The sequence below is a fragment of the Eschrichtius robustus genome, chromosome 13, assembly GCF_028021215.1.
Source record: "Eschrichtius robustus isolate mEscRob2 chromosome 13, mEscRob2.pri, whole genome shotgun sequence".
NCBI classification, from domain to species: Eukaryota; Metazoa; Chordata; class Mammalia; order Artiodactyla; family Eschrichtiidae; genus Eschrichtius; species Eschrichtius robustus.
The window spans coordinates 17,624,820-17,644,555 of NC_090836.1; the positions used below are offsets into that span (position 1 = coordinate 17,624,820).

Consider the following 19,736-nt stretch of genomic DNA (forward strand, 5'->3'; position numbering starts at 1 on the left):
TCAGATATCCTGCTCGATTTTAATTGAAAAACTTTGCCAACTTACTGTGGTAAAATGAGGGAACTTCACATCAAGTTATGTCTACAGAATTGTGATCTATTGTGAAATAAAAACATTACCTAATCAACTGCATGGGTTTGAATTAATTTTTTTTTTTTTACTTTAAAAATCAACTTTGACAGATCAGAGTCAAGGAATGTTTTCATAATGGACACTTCATCCAAAGAAAATATCCAGTTATTCAGCAAAAATTCAATGCAACCTGTTGGGAGGCCTTCCTTTAAAACAGAATATCCCTCCTCAGAGGAGAAACAACCCTGCTGTGGTGAACTAAAGGTAACAAACGATTAAATGATAAACAACCATAAGTGCTTAACTAAAGAGGTCAGAGAATTTGCTGGAGTCCATGCTCTCAGTTCTTGATCCAGTTATTTTCTACACACTATAGCTAGAAGGGAGAAATTTTTTCCACTTTAAAAAGTGATCTTAGATGCAATTTATGAAAACCACACTTTGCTGGGCAGTGAAAGCAATCTTTGCCTGACTATGTAGGTTAAATTACTAAATATTACTTTCCTGGCTCACTTGAATGCCCCTCCGAAACAGAAAGGAGAGAGGTAATGATATTTATTAAATATCTACCATGTACCAGATGTTATGCTGTGCACAGTTGTAACATTTAATCTATGAAACATCCATATTATTCCCATCCTATAAATGAAAAATTTGACTTTCCTGGCCACACAGTAAGGGACAGGGTTCCCTTTTAAGTGGTGCTCAACGTGACTCCAAGCTCCTATACTTTCCTTGCATCAAATATTCACTCAACAAATACATATGTGTTTTTTTTTTTTTTTCATATAATCTGCCTTATGGATACTCCATCACAGACCCAGGTCTAGCAAAACACACAAGCCAGATATCAAAAAAAAAATTTTTTTTCATTGAATAAGAATTTGAGTATGAATTTAACTTGAATATGAACTTAAACACAAAGAACAGTAGTTCTACTTTTTCAGTCTGTTATGTTCCCTGCTAGGACATTAACCATTGCTGTGAAATACACAATAATGAGTATTAGACTTGTGATAAGATGTTAAGTATTTGGTTTATGGTTTTTGTTTTATTTTCTTACCTTTCAATGGCTCCTTCCTCTCTCTGCTTCCCCATGCAATGAATCTTCTTTTCAAAGCCAAGACACCTTTGAATGTCCTTTGGGGGAGAGGGGGAGAAAAGGGGAAAAAAAGGAGTTCAACATACATTATGAATGAAAATCTATTTGAATTTTGAGAACTCTACATGAGCTTGAGGTGGGAAGAAGCCTATTACTTTGCTTGAATGAAATCTTCAATGGTAACAGGCTTGTTACCTGGTTCGTGGTTTGTGTTTTTGTCTCTCTGTTTAGTAAATTTCCAGTCATGCGTCAGGCTGGAGTTAGACTAAGTGTGACCTGTCATATTTTTCAGGTGTTCTTGGGTGCCCTGTCTTTTGTTTACTTTGCCAAAGCACTGGCAGAAGGCTACCTGAAGAGTACCATCACTCAGATAGAGAGAAGGTTTGATATCCCTTCTTCACTGGTGGGAGTTATTGATGGTAGTTTTGAAATTGGTAGGTATTGCAGATGCCTGACTTTACTTTTAAGTACAAGGTGTCTAGGCATGACTAAATGACATCCTCACTGCATTCTGTTGTCTGCTAAGATCAGACTCTATCTGTAAAATCTTATTCAGACAGAATTTGCCATGGCCTTGTGCTACAGTACAGGCAATTTGTTCTCGCCCAGCAAACAGCAATTAACTGCCTGCCCCAGGTGTTCACTATTATATGACTCACACAAGTTTTCAATCAGAGTGAGACTTTTCTAGGAGAGAGCGTGAGATGCCGCTGGTATTTTGAGTTAAAAGTATGTAGGAAATGTCCTTACAAAAGAGTTATACATCCTGGAAGCCCTGTGATTCAAAATTTGGAAGAATCCAAAGAAGCTCTAGAAAAATATCCTGTAATGATTTAAGAAGAAGTTAAACTATAAAAGGGGTTTTTCTGCCCAGTGGCCTAGAAAGAAGATAAAGGGATTCTATTAACAAGAACACTAGAGCAAAGCAGGCAATAAAAATTCTACTCTCCGGGGTCTTTGGTTAGCCATTGACTGTACACTTTGAACTTGAAAAGACCAAGTGATTTTCGTCACTGTTTTGGAAGTACTTTAAAGAGTGTAATCCCACTTAGCTTCCTGAGTTGATAAACTAAGGGGCTTTGATTCCTTCTTGAAGTAAACAAAATTAATAGTCTCTGTGGTCCTTTCTGCCTGTTGAGACTCAAATATATGCTATAGTAAAATCTCTAATGGCTCCAGGTTCACCTTCACTTAAACCTTCAGAAGAGTGAAGGAATATATCTCAGCTCTTCAACAATTACTTTTTTAGCTCTGTTGGGCTGCACCCGCAGGCCAGCAAGCCCTGTGCTTGTCCAGCTTCAAGACCGAAGAAAGAACTCAGAGTTAGCGACAGAAACATCAATGGTTTAACGGATAGGGGGAACTTACACGTCTGAAGCAAGGTCCTGGAGCAACACGCCACCGTGTACGACTGAGGGCAGGCAGGACATGGCGCCAGTTTTCGCTCCCAGGGAGGAGGGGGAGATTCCCAGTTATAGGGGGAATTGACTTCAGGTTGGCTCATTGGTTACCAGGGAAACCAGTAGGTGGCACGCCCCCTCACTGCCGCTTTGACAAGCTATCCTAGTGGAGATGTTCTGATCTAAATTTAGAACAATCACTAGCTGAAGGGGCAAGTATACAGGAAGGTCGGTAGTGTGAGTAGGGTGTAGATGAAGCAGGCGCTGATTGAGCAGGGAATGTACAGAGAGCAAAAGAAGAGCCATCTTGGGTGGCCTGATGATACAAGTTCATACTGTATATATCAGTTCTTACCCTAAATATCAGAGAAAGAATTAAAAGAGTGAATAGGTAACCTTTTACCTTCAGGCTTTTGCTTCCCAAATCCATCTTTCATCACCCTACCAGAAAAAGATTTCTTGGTTCAGTGTTAGTCAAACATTAATGTTCACGCAAATGACTGGACAATTGTGTTAAAATGCATAGACTGATTCTGTAGGAAGGGAAATAAGATCCTGCATATCTAACAAGCCTCCAATACGATGTTGATGCTATTCATCAATGGGCTGCACTTTGTGTAACAAGTTTCTAAAACACCTGATCATATCACTACCTTGTGTAAAGTAATTAGAGAGGCCTGGATAGTTGATTTATTCCTTGATGACTGCCCTGCCTACAACCCTAAATGGAATGAAAGTCCATGGAGAGTCAAGGTAAGGGTAACACTGCATCAGGAGAGGAAACAAGTAAGTATGAAGAGGAAGCTGGGTGCAGATCAAAAGAATAAATCAGACTTACAGAAAGAAGGAGAAATGAGCAGATAGAAAATTACATATGAAGTGATTCATTGATTATTGCTCACTCTAGATTATAGTATAAAAACATTTTGTAGCTGAAGAGACTTGGGAAGAATCTGGTCCAAATTTTTCTTAGATTCCCAGACCCCAATGCAAAACTTGAGAGGATCTATATTTAATAGAGGGTACTAATGTTGCACAGGAAGTAAAGAAGGGCCCTGAGTCTAAATTCATATTAATTCTTCCAGACCATTCTAAGGATAGAAATTGTTTATTGGATTAGATGTAATAAAAGTCCTCTGACTTCCATCGCAAAACTTTACCCCAAACATCACAGGTTCGCCCTAGTTATTTGCAATCCCTAGTTTTCCAGAAAAGTGGGTTTCCTGACCATAATTTTAATGTACTCCTTTTGCCTCTCTTCACATTCCTTCCTTCCAGAGTTCTGGACCCATTCCCACCCTCTGTCTCTAGCTTTAAATTCTTCTATTTTTTTGCAGAACAATTTCATTTACCCTTTGACATCAATTGGCATTATCATCTAACATCTGCCTACTGGACACTCAATTTCTTCCCAAGTAAAGTATTTTCTTGTAACAAGGACTCTTTCTCCAAAAATGACAGAGAGTTTCCAAGAAAATAAAATGTTTTCTTATCAAGACCTACTAATATTTGCAGATATTAATTCTTTGTTTCAAATATTTTTCCATGTAATTTCTTCTAAATATTTAAAACTTTTGCTTTTTACATTTTAGTATTTAGTCAACTTGACATAGATGTTTTCAGATACACTTTGTTTTTTAAGGCAGTTTGGGGTTCACAGCAAAAGTGAGCAGAAGTACAAAGATTTCCCATAAACCCCTTGTCCCCACACATGCACGGCCTCCCCCATTATCAACATACCCCACCAGAGTGGTACATTCATTACAGTTGATGACCTACAGTGATACCTCATTATCATCCACAGTCCAGAGTTGACGTTAAGGCTCACTCTTGGTGTTGTATACTCTGTGGGATTGAACAAATGTATAATGACATGTATCCACTATTATAGTATCATACAGAGCACTTTTAATGCCCTAAAAATCCTCTGTGCTCTGCCTATTTATCCATTCCTACCCCCAACCCCTTGGCAACCACTGATCTTTTTACTGTCTCCATAGTTTTGCCTGCTTCAGAATGTTATATAGTTGGAATCATACAGTATGTAGCCTTTTCAGATTGGCTTCTTTCACATGGCAATAAGCATTTAAGGTTCTTCCATGTCTTTTCATGACTGGATAACATTTCTTTTTAGCACTGAATAATAATCTATTTCTGAATGGACCTTAGTTTATTTATCTATTCATCGAGTGAAGAACTTCTTGATTGCTTCCAAGTTTTGGCAACTATAAAGAAAGCTACTATAAACATCTGTGTGTGCAGATTTTTGTGGGGACATAAATTTTCAAGTCTTTTGGGTAAATACCAAGGAGCATAGTTGCTGGGTCTTATGGGCAGAATATGTTTAGTTTTGTAAGGTACCACCAAATTGTCTTCCAAAGTGGCTGTACCATTTGGAATGAGAGTTCAACAATAAATGAGAGTTCTTGTTGCTCCACACCCTCAGCAGCATTTAATGTTTTGGATTTTGACCATTCTAATAGATATGTAGTGGTGTTTCATTGTTTCTTAATTTGCAGTTTCCTGATGACATACGATGCTGAACATCTTTCTGTGTGTTCATTTGCCATCTGTGTATCTTCTTTGGTGATCTGTCCATCGAGGTATTTGGTCCATGTTTTAAACAGGTTGTTTGTATTCTTATTGTTGGGTTTTAAGAGTTCTTTGTGTATTTTGGATAGCAGTCCTTTATCTGATATGGTTTTTGCAAATATTTTCTCTTGGTATGTGGTCTGTCTTTTAAGTCTCTTAACATCATCTTTCATAGAGCAGAAATTTTTAATTTTAATAAAGTCCAGCTTATCAATTTTTTCTTTCCTGGATTGGGCTTTTGGTGTTGCATCTAAAAAGTCATCACCAAACCCACGGTCTTCTAGGTTTTCTCTTATGTTATCTTCTAGAAGTTTTATAGTTTTGCATTTTACATTTAGGTCTGTGATCCATTTTGAGTTTATTTTTGTGAAGACTGTAAAGTCTGTGTCTAGATTCAGTTTTTTTGTTTTCTTTTTTTTGCATGTGGATGTCAAGTTCTTCCAGCACCATTTATTGAAAAGACTATCTTTGCTCTATTGTATTGCCTTTATTCCTTTCTCAGAGACCAGTTAACTGTATTTATGTAGTCTGTTTCTGGGCTATCTATTCTGTTCCATGTATCTATTTATCTATTCTTTCACCAGTGTCACACTGTCTTGATTACTGTGGCTTTAGAGTATGTCTTGAAATTGGGTAGTGTCAGTCTTCCAACTTTGTTTTTCTGCAATATCTTGTTGGTTATTCTGGGTATTTTATTTGTCCATAAAAACTTTAGAATCAGTTTGTCACTATCCACAAATAACTTGCTGTGATTTTGATTAAGATTGTATTGAATGCATAGCTCAAGTAGGAAAGAAATGACATCTTGACAATACTGAGTCTTCCTATCCATGAACATAGGATATCTCTCCATTTATTGAGTTATTTGATTTCTTTAGTCAGAGTTTTACAGTTCTCTTCATATAGATCTTGTACATATTTTGTTAAATTTGTACTTATTTCATTTTAGGGGGCGCTAATGTAAATGGTATCATGTTTTTAAATTCCTGTTTTTCACTGCTGACATACAAGAAAGTGATTGACTTCTGTGTATTAACCCTGTATCTTGCAACCCTGCTATAATCACGTATTAGATCCAGGAGTTCTTTTGTTAATTCTTTCAGATTTTCTACAAAGATGATCATGTCTTATGGGAACAAAGCTAGTTTTATTTCTTCCTTCCCAGTCTGTATACCTTTATTTCCTTTTCTTGTCCTATTGCATTAAGTAGGACTCCCCGTACAATACTGAAAAACAATGGTGAGAGGAGATAGCCTTGCCATGTGCCTGATCTTAGTGGAAAAGCTTTGAATTTCTTACCATTAAGTATGATATTAGCTGTATTTTTTGGTAGTTTTGTTTTTTTTTTAATCAAGTTGAGGACATTCCTCCCTCTTCCAAGTTTATGGAGGTTCTTTTTTTTTTTTTTTTTTAATCATGATTGGTTGTAGAGTTTTGTCAAATGCTTTTTCTGCATATATTGATATGATCATGTGATTTTTCTTCTTTAGCCTGTTGATATGATGGATTACATTAATTGATTTTCTAATGCTGAACCAGCCCTGCATACCTGGGATAAATCCCGCTTGGTCTTAATGTACAATTATTTCTACATATTGTTGGATTTGATTTGCTAATATGTTGTTGAGGATTTTTGCACCTATGTTCAGGAGAGATATTAGTTTGTTGTTTTCTTTTCTTGTAATGCCTTTTCTGGTTTTTGTATTAGGGTGATGTTGCACTTGTAGAATTAGGAAGTGTTCCCTCTCTATCTTCTGAAAGAGACTGTAGAGAATTACTATAACTTCTTCATTAACTGTTCGGAAAAATCCACCAGTGAATCTACATGGACCTGGTACTTTCTGTTTTGGAAGGATATTAATTATTGGTTCAATTTCTTTAATAGATATAGGTACAGATTATCTATATCTCCCTATGTGAGTGTTGGCAGATTGTGTCTTTCAATTTGAATTCCTCCCTCCCATCCTTTGTATCACTGTTATTATTCATTTTATTTCACTTATACATAAGCAAACATGCATACATAAGAATACATCATTGAACACATTTTTGATATTATTATTTTGAACAAACTGTTATCTGCTAGATCAATTAAGAATAAGAAAAATAAGTTTTAAATTTACCATCACTTATTTCTTCTCTGATGCTCATCCTTTCTTTATGTGGATCTGAGTTTCTGAATTTTATTATTATTTTTTTCTCTGAAGAGCTTCTTTTAACATTTCATGAAAGGCAGGTCTACTGGAAACACATTTCCTCAATATTTGTCTGTCTGAGAAAGTATTTCTTCTTTGCTTTTGAAGGATAACTTCACAGGGTACAGAACTTTAGGTTGGTGGGGTTTTTTTCTCTCAACACTTCAAAAATTTTTTCTACACTCTTTTCTTGTTTGCATGGTTTCTGAAGAGAAATAAGATGTAATTCTTATTTTCCTCCTATAAGTAAGGTGAGCTTTTTTTTAAGAAATTATCTCTTATATTTGATTTTCTGTAGTTTGAAAATGATATGTCTAGTTTAGATTTTTTGGCATTTATCCTGCTCATTGTTCTCTTAGGTTCCTGGATCTGTGGTTTGGTGTGTGATATTAATTTGGTAGAAATTCTCAGTCGTTATTATTTTAAATATTTCTTCTATTCCTTTGACTCTTGCTTCTCTTTCTGGAATTCCCATTACCTGTATGTTACACCTTTTATAGTTCCACGTCCTTGGATATTCTGTTCTGGTTTTTTTTCTTTTTTTTCAGTCCTTTTTTTTTTTTGCTTTTAAGTTTTGGTGTTTTCTATTGATATATCCTCAAGCTCAGAGATTCTTTCCTCAACTGTGTCCAGTCTACCAACAAGCCTATCAAAGGCATTCTTTATTTCTGTTACCATGTTTTTGTTCTCTAGCATTTTTTTTTTTTTTTTGGATCTTTCTCAGAATTTCCATCTCTCTGATTTACATTACCTATTTGTTCTTGCATGCTCTTTAGTTTTTCCATTAGAGCTCTTGGCATCTTAATCATAGTTGTCTTAAATTTCTAGTCGGACAACTCCAAAATCTCTGCCATGTCTGGTGCTGATTCTTGCTGTCTCTTCAAAAAGTTTTTCTTTTTACTTTCAGTATGTCTTATAATTTTTTCCTTCATAGCCAGAAATGATGTACTGGGTAAAAGGAACTGCTATAAATAGGCCTTTAGTAATATGATGGTATTGTGTGAGGGAGAGGAAGTATTCTATAGTCCTATGGGTCTCAGGCTCTTAGTGAGCCTATGCCTCTGGACTGTGAACTTCAGATGTGCTTCTCAGTCCCCCTATCCCTCATTGATGGGACAGGATAGCTAGAACAGCTGAAGTTGGGTATTTCCCTTCCCCCAGGTCAGCTGGGCTCTGATAATGCCCCAGCAGGTTAGACTCTGGTTACTAGTTTCCCCTAAAAGCAGACTTTCTTAAGAAAAACAGAGTGCTCTGGTGTATTTCAAAATGGTTCCCTTTCCCCTCCCCATGCTGCAAGCACAAAAGTTTTATTCTCCAATATTCACTGTGAGCACCTAATTGAGCTCCTGAAGTAAAACTCACAAGAGAGTGTGTGCCCTCAATCACTGGGTCCCTCTGGAGTTTTTATCTCTCAGAATTGCTGATGCTGAGCCTCCTGTCACTTATAGTTCAGGTTTTTCTTACCATAACACTTGTTCCCAAGGAGATTTATTGCTGTGGATTTCTATTCCAGCTGGCCACAATTCTCTGCATTTGCCTATTGGTCTCTCCAATTTTGGGGACAGCAGTCTGCCCTATGACCCCATCTTTCTGACAGATCTAAGAAGAGTTGTTGATTTTTCAACTTCTTACTTGGTGTTAGGATGAAGTGGATACTTCTAGCTTCTTACATGCTGGACCAGAAAAGGCATATCCTTAAAATACGATTTTTTAAAACACAAGGTCAGGTAGCAATCTCTTTATATTATTATAATGAATTGTCCAGTCAGCACTAATTCAATATATACTTAACCCAGTTATTCGCAATACCCTCTTTATCATATATTAACTTATCACTTAGGTGTAAATCTTTCCATAAGTCTGTTGATCCCTGACTCAATACAAGACTGTCTTCTTGATTATAGTTTTATAATTAGCTCTGTTACTAGGTAGGAAAATTTCCAACTTTTCCATCAAATTTTTTCTTGGCTCTGCTTGGAATAGTTTCCTGAAACATCCAATTTTGGTTTGACTGAAATTGCATAGAATTTATATATCAAATCAGATAACTGAAATTTTATGTTAGTGAGTCTTTCCATCCAAGAACATGGTATATATCTCAATTTAGTTAGGCCTCTTTTATATAGCTTTCAGTATTATATTTATAATCTATACATATACTACTTATCTTTTGTTAGATTTATTCCTACATATTTAAAGTTTTTGTTGCTATTGTGAAAAGAATTTTTGTTACATTTCTTATTTAGTAATTCCTGGAATACTGGAAGAGTAGTAACATCTAATGTTATACATATACAGCAGTCTTGCTGAATTTATGTTAATTTTAATTGATTGTCTATAGATGCTGTAGAGTTTCCTGAATAATCATATTGTCTGAAACAGAAGACAACTGTATATCATTCTTTCCAATTATTAGATTTGTTATTTCTTGTTCTTGCCTTATTGCATTGGGCTCAGCACTATGTCCAATAGAAGTAGTGACAGTGGGCATCCTTCTCTTGTATCTTAACTTAATGAAAATACTTTTAAAATTTCACCATTAAACAATATCTGTGCTGTACAGTTTTGATAGATACAGTTTAAAAGTTAATTTGCTCAGATTTTTTATTATAAATGGTTAATTATATTAATGTTTTATATCTCTCAAGATAACCATGGAATTTTTCCTCTTCCATTATTTAATATAGAGCTTTAATTAACAGATTTGTTTCTTATTTGGTGGTACCCTTGCACTCCTAGAATAAACTGCATTTGGTCTCTTCTTTCATTGTCCTTGTCTAGTTTGAATTGCAAGGGTATATTGGTCTTATAGCATGAGTTGGGTAGCTTTCTTTTCTGTTATCTGAAGTACTGTGTGTGGGTGTGGGGAGAAAAAGAGAGAGAAAAAGAGGAAGAGAGAAAGAGAGAAAACTGAATACTTGAAAATTTGATAAAATGTAGTTGTAAACCTCTCTGGACCTGTTGTCTTTTTCAGAAGTTAGTGGTAGTAGATGTGAAAGAATATTGATATCCAACTTGATTTTTTAAAGATTAGACATCACTATTTATTTTCTAAGTATATCTTCTGAGAACTCAGAAAAGATACTAAATAAAGGAAGCAAAAACTTCTATAGACATCACAGAAGCTCAAATGGTATTATGTAGTGTTTGGCATACCCACTAATGTAACATAGAAACAGCCTGTAAACATGAGTCCTTTATTGTGACATGTTGGTGGTATGGGAGTTGGGGAGGGAGATAATGGTGGTGGTGGGGGGGACACATTACCTATAAACTGAAAGTCAACTTTCACTTTAGTTTGGTTTATTTACTGTGACACATTAGCAAAACTATAGACATAATTATCAATATGGTACAAAATTTCTTCTACTAAATACTTAAATGTCAAACGAGAAATTTCATACTCAAGTTTTTTTGATATGAAAATTCAAAAGAGCTTAATTCTTCCTGGAGCCATAAAGCCTGGAGCCACTGTAGACTAGAGCAAGCTTTTTTCACTATTGTTATTGCCCTCAAGCCTGTAAAAATTGCTGCTCTTTTTGCACTTGACTAAAGCTGGCAATGTGAATAAACAGTAGTACAATTAGATGATTGCTTACAGATGTAAGGAAACTACTCTTTCTGGAAAATTGAAAACATTGAGAACATCAAAGCAAGGCCACCCAACAGCCATCACAATCAATCGCTGGAGAATTGCTAAGTTTTACTTTATCTAACACCACAGTCCTTAAAAACTAAATATTCCAAATGCAAATAGCTAAAACTTTAAAGCCCCTTGAAATCTAAGACCCTAAGCAATGTTTGTCAAAGCGTGTTCCAGGAACCATCTCCATCAACACATTTGAACTAGTATTAAAAATGCAGATTTCTTGGCCTGCATCCCCCTCCCCCATCCATGAAATCAGAAACTGTTTAGAGCTGTCAAGATTCTGCATTTTTAACGTTTCTATTTCCCCCACCACTCCTTTCCAGTAATTTTTGTGCACAGCAAGGCATTAGAAAATCTTCCTTAAAGGATGTTTAATCAGTTAACACCATCATCAACTAAAAGTAATTTATCACATCCTTCACTAGAGATATTTTAGAAAGGCTTAAGCCCCACCTTCAAAAAAATGTATTCTTTAATTATATTTTTAAAAAAGAGATGGGTATAATTTATGGAGACTTTCTATTTTATAAAATTTGTATTATGAGCATACATTGAGTTTATCTAATTGATGTATTTCTGAAGTTATGTGGAGTAGTTTTTATATGTATTTTGAATCTTATATTTTTATAAAAAGTATATAAATATGCGTTTCATAATTTGATTTCATTTAAAGTGAGGTACAGTTGTGTTTGTTTTTTTTGGGGGAATATCAGCTAAAGCAATACTATATGATGTATGTTTCAAGAGCGAATGGGAAACCAATAGAAGTTTTAATAGAAAATGTGAACAAATGAAGAAAGAGTAATAAAGTTTACTTCAAAATCACCAAGGAAAATTTAAGAGAACAACTAAAGGAAGCCTCCTACAATTTGATTTACTGATAAAACACTTTAAACGGACAAATAATTAAGGTGGATGAAAACAAGGTAGAAGGGTTGTTTATAAAAATATCAATATTTTGATAAAAGGATGAGATGATTGAAATAATGAATCTGAAGATAGGTCAACAGTCATCTCAGATTAAAGGAAAGAAAGACAAATGATGGGGAAGATAGTGGGAGATGGTTTAGTCAAAACAAAACATTGCCAAACCTGCTATAGACGTTCATTCATTTAGTTATAGTCATTTAGTTATGCTGATGACTTTTTCTAAGTTGTCTAACTTATGAACATTTTATTCTTTTCCCCAAAGGAAATCTCTTAGTTATAACATTTGTTAGCTACTTTGGAGCCAAACTTCACAGGCCAAAAATAATTGGAGCAGGGTGCCTAATCATGGGCGTTGGAACATTGCTCATTGCAATGCCTCAGTTCTTCATGGAGCAGTAAGTCTAAAGCAAACATCTTTTTCTTGCCTTAACAAACAACTGTATGATGATTACAATTAATTATTTAAATTTACGAAAATAACTCCTGTCTTAAGCCATGATAATTTATATCTTATTTTTATTACACCCACTTTGGACAAAATTTCAAAATACTTACAATTTTACTTATGATTTAATAATCTGTAAAAAATTTTTTTGAATATACTACTATGTATTTATGTCAACAAAATTTAAAGGGAAATTTTCACGATTATGCCTTCTTTCAAATGCTTTAACTTAGGTGTGGAGGCAAAATATATAAGTAAAGAGAAAGTAATAAATTATGTGGTAAATGTCAAATGAGTGTCAAAGGGGTAATAAATGAATGCTACAGACAGTATGCTGGATCATGGTACAATTGGCTGGCAGATCATTGACTTAGGGATACATGACCAACTGAAATAACTATACGATGTTCAAATATTATCTCATAGAACTTTCTCAGTAGAAGTGGGGTGCTTGTATTCTTTAACCCTGAAGTTCGCTGTTGACACTTTTGTTAGTAATTTGTTAGTTCTTGCATACAACTTTAGTATTTCCAAAGATTTTGTCGTATCATTTCACCTTTACAACAACCTGTGAGGCAGGAGAGCATATTTTATCTTTTTTTAATTTTAGAGCTAAGGACCATGACCTAGAGAGTCTGGTGACCTTCTCGGGGTTAGGTGTCTTCTAATTATAGAACTGGATTCTTAAAACCGGCATTATATATATCAAGTAATTCTTTGATGACTGTCCACTCTAGACCATCATACCATGACATTTTAGATCTGGAGAGACTTAGACATGATCTGGTCCAAACTTTTTCTTGGATTCCCAGGTCACTTCTATAAATATAATTTGATTTTGACTTCTGTGTCCAATCTGTAAAGATAGGTCACGGAATCCTCTGTGTGGGATCTTTCCTACCTATTTGGGTGGTTTCTCTGGCCCCTTTGTCTTTACATGAAGAGGGATCTGTGGCTTCAAGACTTCTGCCTACTCTTTGGACACCTATCTGGCCTCCTTTCCACAGGGCAGAAGTTTCCTTAGATCACTGAGGTTATGCAAAGGTGTTATATGTGGCCAGTGGGTAAGGAGGAGACAAAGGAGAAGGCTGAGGAAAAGGGTCTCCAATCCACCTAACTCCTGGTTGATCCATAGCTGTGTTATCTGTTCTAGTCATTGAACTTCCATGCAAGAGTTCGCTCAGAGTGGGGGAAAAGAGTTCCACTACTAAAAATATTGAAATTTGAAGTAGGTTCAGAGGCTAGATAAAACCTTGACCCTTGACCTAACTCATTCTGCAGTGCATCAGTAGCTCTTCTACATGACCTTGGGCATGTCATCTAACCTTCCTAGGCCTCAGTTTGTAATACCTTAAAATAGGTATTATAGGTATTAAAAATAATAGTTAGCTTGTAATGTTGTTGCAAATATTAAATGGAATGACACAGGTAAAATTTTTACCAAGTTTCCTGACATAACTAGGAGCTGTGTCATTCTTGTTGTGTATTGTTTTCAACCCTCCTCAGATAATTAAGCCAGCTGGTTTTAACCAGAGATAGCAATGATTTGTCTCAAAGGTGTTGCATTGAGATTAATAATAGTGTTACTTCAAGTTGATGCAAATATAATATACTAATACAAGAAAACCAGAAGGAGAAGTATAGCTAAGAGAAGCCAGACAGACTAGGGCTGACAAAGGGTGCCAAACAAACACAGATTCTTATCAACCACCTTTTATATGTTGAAAGATATATTTGTTCATTTATTATTTAGTGTCTGCCATTTGCCTGGTACTGTGCCAGGTAATGGGAAAAAAACAAAATGAAATAAAACAAAAATACCCCCATACACAGTTCTTTCCTTCACGAAGTTTGCTGTCTACTGAGGATTACTACAATAACTTCTTTCCAACCTTTCACAGCATTAGTCACTAATTGGGTACTTGTCCAAAATGTAACTTTTGTTCTGTCAACGAGGAGTGTACTCTGTCTGCCTAGCAGACATACACTCAATGTGCAACTAAACATAATATTAATTATAGATATCAATTATTCAGGGACTACCCCCCAACAGACTGTGTTCAGCCTTATGTGTGTTAGTTCATCTCACTCATGAATTTTTTTTTTAACATCTTTACTGGAGTATAATTGCTTTACAACGGTGTCTTAGTTTCTGCTTTATAACAAAGTGGATCAGTTATACATACACATATGTCCCCATATCTCTTCCCTCTTGCGTCTCCCTCCCTCCCACCCTCCCTATCCCACCCCTCTAGGTGGTCACAAAGCACTGAGCTGATCACCCTGTGCTATGCGGCTGCTTCCCACTAGCTATCTTTTTTATGCATCTAACTCATGAATTTAATAAATATGTATTGATCATCGTTCTAGGTAACGGGGATAGACTAGTGACAAAAATCTCTGCTCTTACGGATCTTACTAGGAAGAGATAGATAATAAATAAACAGACAAATAATGAGATATGCCAGAAATGTTAAGTGCTACAGAGAAAAGTAACCCAGGGAGGCACATAAGTGTGTGCAGAGCGTTGCAGTGTAAAGTAGGGTTTTCAGGGGATGGCTCACCGAGATGGTGACCTTTGTGAAGGGCTGAAAGAGATGAGGAGAGAGCCATACAGATATCTGGAGAAGAAGATTCCAGGCTAAATGAACAGTGAATGGGACATTCCTGCAGGAGGAGGGAGTCAGGCATGTGGTCTCCTGCAGGGATGAGCAAGGGGAAAGTGTGAGGGGGTACAGAGGAGACGTCAAGGTTGTTTCTCAAACTCTGATGGACATTGGGATCACCAGAGGCTGTTGGTAAAAGGTAGATTCTGATTCAGTAGCTCTGGGGTTGGGGTTGAGATTCAGCTGATGCTGCTGGTCTGCAGACCACACCTCGGGTAGTAAGGACACAGATCATTGCAAAGACTTCACCTCCTCAGAAAGGGATGGGAAGACAGAGGAGAGTTTTGAGCAGAATGGCACAATCTGACATATTTTTAAAGGGACACAGTGACTACAGATTGGGAAAATAACTCAGGAAGGGCAAATGTGAAAGCAGAGAGACTATTTAGGAGGCTACTGTAGAACTTCACGCATCAAGATTGTGTCAGTCGGGGTTGGAAGCTAGGTCAGAACTAATATCCCTGATTTAAAATCATTTATACCATTGGTCCCCTGTTCAATCATTTGTCTCATCCAATAGAGCCTAAATAGGCACAGACCGTGTCTATAGTCCCCATTTTACAACTAAGAAAACCGAAATCTGGAAAGGTTAATTGATTTTTCTCAGTGTCATATATAGTAACTAGTGACAAAGGCGGCACTTACATAAAATTCTATTTATTCAAAATCTAAATAATTATGTGTGCAGTGGTTGCCTTTTGATAGATTAAACTGAAAGCTCAAGTAATTAAAAATTTTCAAAATACTACATAATTGCTATTGACAGTCATCTTAAAGAGTCTTTAGGCATTATAATAGTCTCTGGTACCTCTGGAATTATATTAAAGAAAGAAAATTATATTTACCATGATTTTAATACTAAATGCTCTCCTCTGTAGCTAGAAATTTAAAAAGTTATCCTCATTAAGTGGTTCTTAACCAATTTTGGTCAAGGACCCATTTCGATAAAAGTGACAAAAACTATGAACCTCTTCCCTTAAATACTCACATACATACAAAAATGTTCTTACTTTTCTAGTGGGGTTCATAGACCCATTGAGGTGTATGTTATGCAACACTGATAATAAGGTAACCAATTTATCAATCTGAATATGTTAATAACTCAATACATCTTGTCCCTATCATGCCGAATAGGTTTTTACTACTGATATTTCAAACATCACTATGATTATTAGCCTTTAGTCACATAGTGCCTGAACAAAATGAGAATCAAGGTGATGTGATGTCCTTTTATCAGGTACCTCTACTCTGAAGGGTGCATGTAGAGCAAAGAAATTGGCCCCTAAAGGATAATTTGAGAGGGAGTATGGCACTGTGGGGCCGCAGATAGAATGATCGCAGCCCTACCATTCGGCACTGGCTCTTCAATCCAGCTGCTATGGTAACCTTATAAACAGAGGAAAGGGTGAAATTAGAAATAACTTAGAGCCAGATTAATAAACTGAAGAGGAAAAGGATACCGTCTGGAAAAATGGTTCAAAAAGCCCATGTATCATTATCAGTTCTCTAGAAACCACATTTCAGGTGTTCTACTACATTTACAACTCTAAGTACAGTGTGCCAATGGCCATGGTTGTTAAATTATTGCTTTTAGAGATAATCATGATTTTACGGAGTGTTGGATATTTTTTCACCAATCGAGTAGGTGATTACAGTCATTATTTTATATTAAAATGAGCCTCTCTAAATCATTCTTTTATTTTCTTTCATGACACTGGGTAATTGGTTCAGATATGGTGTAATATCTGTGAACTAAATGCTGGTTTGGTTTAGTGATTCAGATTCTGCGAGAGCTGTAAACTCAACCAGGTCCCCTAACGAGTCAAGTAGTACACATATAATATTTTTAACCTGATGTTAAATGAGCTCGTAGTAAAGAAAATGCTTTTTTTATACAGGTACAGATATGAAAGGTATTCTCCCTTCTCCAATTCCACTTTCAGCATCTCTCCATGTTTCCTGGGGTCAAAGAGTCCATTACCAATCTCAGTTATGGAAAAATCACAATCCAAAATAAATAATGGTAAGATGATTATTTTTTACTTGACTAAACAAGCTCTTTTTAAAGACGTTATAGGTGCTTTAATATGAACAAAAAGTACCTATGTGATTTTTTGCTGTCAAAAGCTTTACTACTTAAGTTGAGATATTATAGTGCCATAAAAATTCCTAGAATATAAAGCAGAGATGAGATCCTAAGAAAATATGCAGACAATCAAATATTATGGAAAGATGGGGCATTAATTGCTGGTGACTGAGCAAAGCTTCCAGTGGTTCCAAACAAGGCAAGCTGTGAAACAGGGTAAAACTAGTTTAGCATGTACAAATCTCGGCCCGTTGCTCAGATATAAAAGAAATGTATTTTTCCCCCAAACTCAACTTGATTTCTGTGTTCAGCCCCTTTTCATCAGAATGGCAAAAACGTAATCTCAGTCGATTTGTCCCTAACCTCGATCTATGTTCCCAGGGGTTGCTTACATTCCAGGGAGCTTTACATTATAGTAAAGGAGAAAATTATGGGAGGGGATGTCTTGGTGTTATCAGTAGTCCTCTGTCAGCCTAAATATCTAAAATCCCTCTGGCCACAGTGTTTGTTCATACATGTCATCTTGGGGTCATCTTATGTCCATGTTCGTGTCCTTTTTAGCACAGTGGCTCTCTCGGTTGCAAAAGTGACCGTCATGGAAACATGGAAATAATTCTACTTTCCACACAAGAGAGGATTTGGGGAATTTCGTTAGCATATCCGGAGTTCCACATGGCTGACCCATACTGCAAAGCAAGGCTATGTGTGGGCCCCCCTTGGGAGCATGGGAACCATCTCTTCTGTGTTACTCTAGGCATTGGAAACCCTGTGAAGAGGCAGGGGCAGGGATACCTAGCTATACTGTGCAGCCATCTCATCTTCGGGATCTTGCTACCTCCCTGAGTTCTTCCTGGCCACAGTGGCACAGGTTCTCTTCACTCATGGAGTCCATGAATCTCCCCACAGGTGTCTGCCATGTCTCTGGGATGCTGAACTGGAAGGTGCTCAAATCCTCTCTCCACAGCCTTTTAGCATAAGTATGCTCATGCTCAATACCTCCTCCCCGCCACCCTCATCTTACTCGCTACCCCTAGGCTGGGGAATCCATTTCTACAGAGGCAGTGTGGAAGTCCTTCTTTGTACACCTGCTACTCATCTAAATCTTTTATCTACACCATAAAACCTTTTCACTCCCCTGACATCCTCATTAATGCTTTCTTCTGAGATGTCCTTTTCCTGAGAAGTCTGGCTGTTTGAATGAAGGGAAGGGCCAAAAGATTAAAAGAAATATTGAAATACGAGGGGTGAGAATGGGGTGATCATAAACATGTCACCAAATTTACCCTGTCATGCTATATGAAAAGAAAGCATTCCAGAAGAAAAAGCAAATGTGAAAGAAGGTAATAGATGAATTCAGGAGGGCATATAAAAAATCAATGGATGAGAACAGAGAGGGCTTGTTTATATAAGAATATAATGGATAGTAAGTTTAATTCAGGTCCATATAAAGAGGCAAGGAGATGAGCGAAAGAATTTGGACTTTCACCTGTACACAATGTACAATCATTGAAGATAGTTTATTTCGTTCTCGGTTTTGACAGTCAGGGGAGAGACGTGGTATCAATGACAATACAACTGATTAGGAAATACTTAAGCCTTTAATGTTCAAAAGAGGGATATAGGGCTTAGGGTGGGGAATGAACATTTTTTAATGTAAAGAGACCAGTTATTAGGCAGGTACGGAGTATAAGACTCGCCACTCGATCCTTTTCTTTCCTTTAGATGAGATCCTGTTCCCTTAAAGTCATAGATTTACGCGGACGTTAGACATAGTGGACACAAGGCTTATCCTAAAGGGGTTAGTGGGGTAAACAGAGGGCTCTTCTCAAAACTGCTTTGTGCACAAACCCCATGTCACCCAAATACTCTAGAGCAGAGCTCTCCACAGGAACTTCTGTGATGATGGAAATGTTCTGTATCTATACCGTCCAGTACAATAGCTGTTAGTTGCACGAGACCGTTGAGTACTTGAAATATAGCCAGTGTGACTGAGAAATGGAATTTTAACTTCATGTAATGTTTATTAATTTAAATTTCAATAGCCACATGTGGCTTGTAGCCGCTGTACGGGAAAGCACAAAGCCAAGGTGTCTACACTTACCTACAAGACTCCTCTACCAACAAGCATAGAACCCCACAAATGTCGTGGCTGGAATTGACATTGGAATCAATTTTTAAAAAGGAGTCCCCGTTACATTTTGGGAAGTGGGATAGAAATCCAGAGAAGATAAGTGAAAAATCCCTGGTCACTTGGCTCCATTTCCAGAAGAGGTAGAATCAGAACTAAAAGCAACATGACTACATAGTAATCTTTTCTGTCACAGAGTCTGACTCATCTATACAAAAGCGTTCACCCCAGTTCTTCATAACCTATACTTTACCTTCAAAAATTGCTTTCAAGGTTACTAGAGGAGAAGATATCTCCTGCCTCATAGGATTATTAGGAGAATGCAATTTGAAAAGGTCTGCAAACCACTTAGCCCAGTGCCTTGCAGAAAGGGAGCATCCAGAAGTGGTGATTTTTAGAGACGGTTAATATTATTGCTTTTATTAAAGTCACCAAACTCTTCAAAGTATATTTAATTTATTATATGGGAGT

At 36.6% G+C, this 19,736-nt stretch overlaps 1 protein-coding gene across 3 annotated transcripts in view; it reads left to right on the forward strand.

The window, feature by feature from the left end:
• Positions 1-207: 207 nt before the first annotated feature.
• Positions 208-19,736, forward strand: part of SLCO1C1 (solute carrier organic anion transporter family member 1C1) — a 45,204-nt gene continuing 25,675 nt past the window's right edge. For all 3 annotated transcript variants that reach the window (XM_068560574.1, XM_068560576.1, XM_068560573.1), the window contains exons 1-4: positions 208-336; positions 1,467-1,608; positions 12,203-12,335; positions 16,950-17,074. In XM_068560574.1, the coding sequence (XP_068416675.1) occupies positions 208-336; positions 1,467-1,608; positions 12,203-12,335; positions 16,950-17,074 (529 nt within the window). The remainder of the gene's footprint in view (positions 337-1,466; positions 1,609-12,202; positions 12,336-16,949; positions 17,075-19,736) is intronic.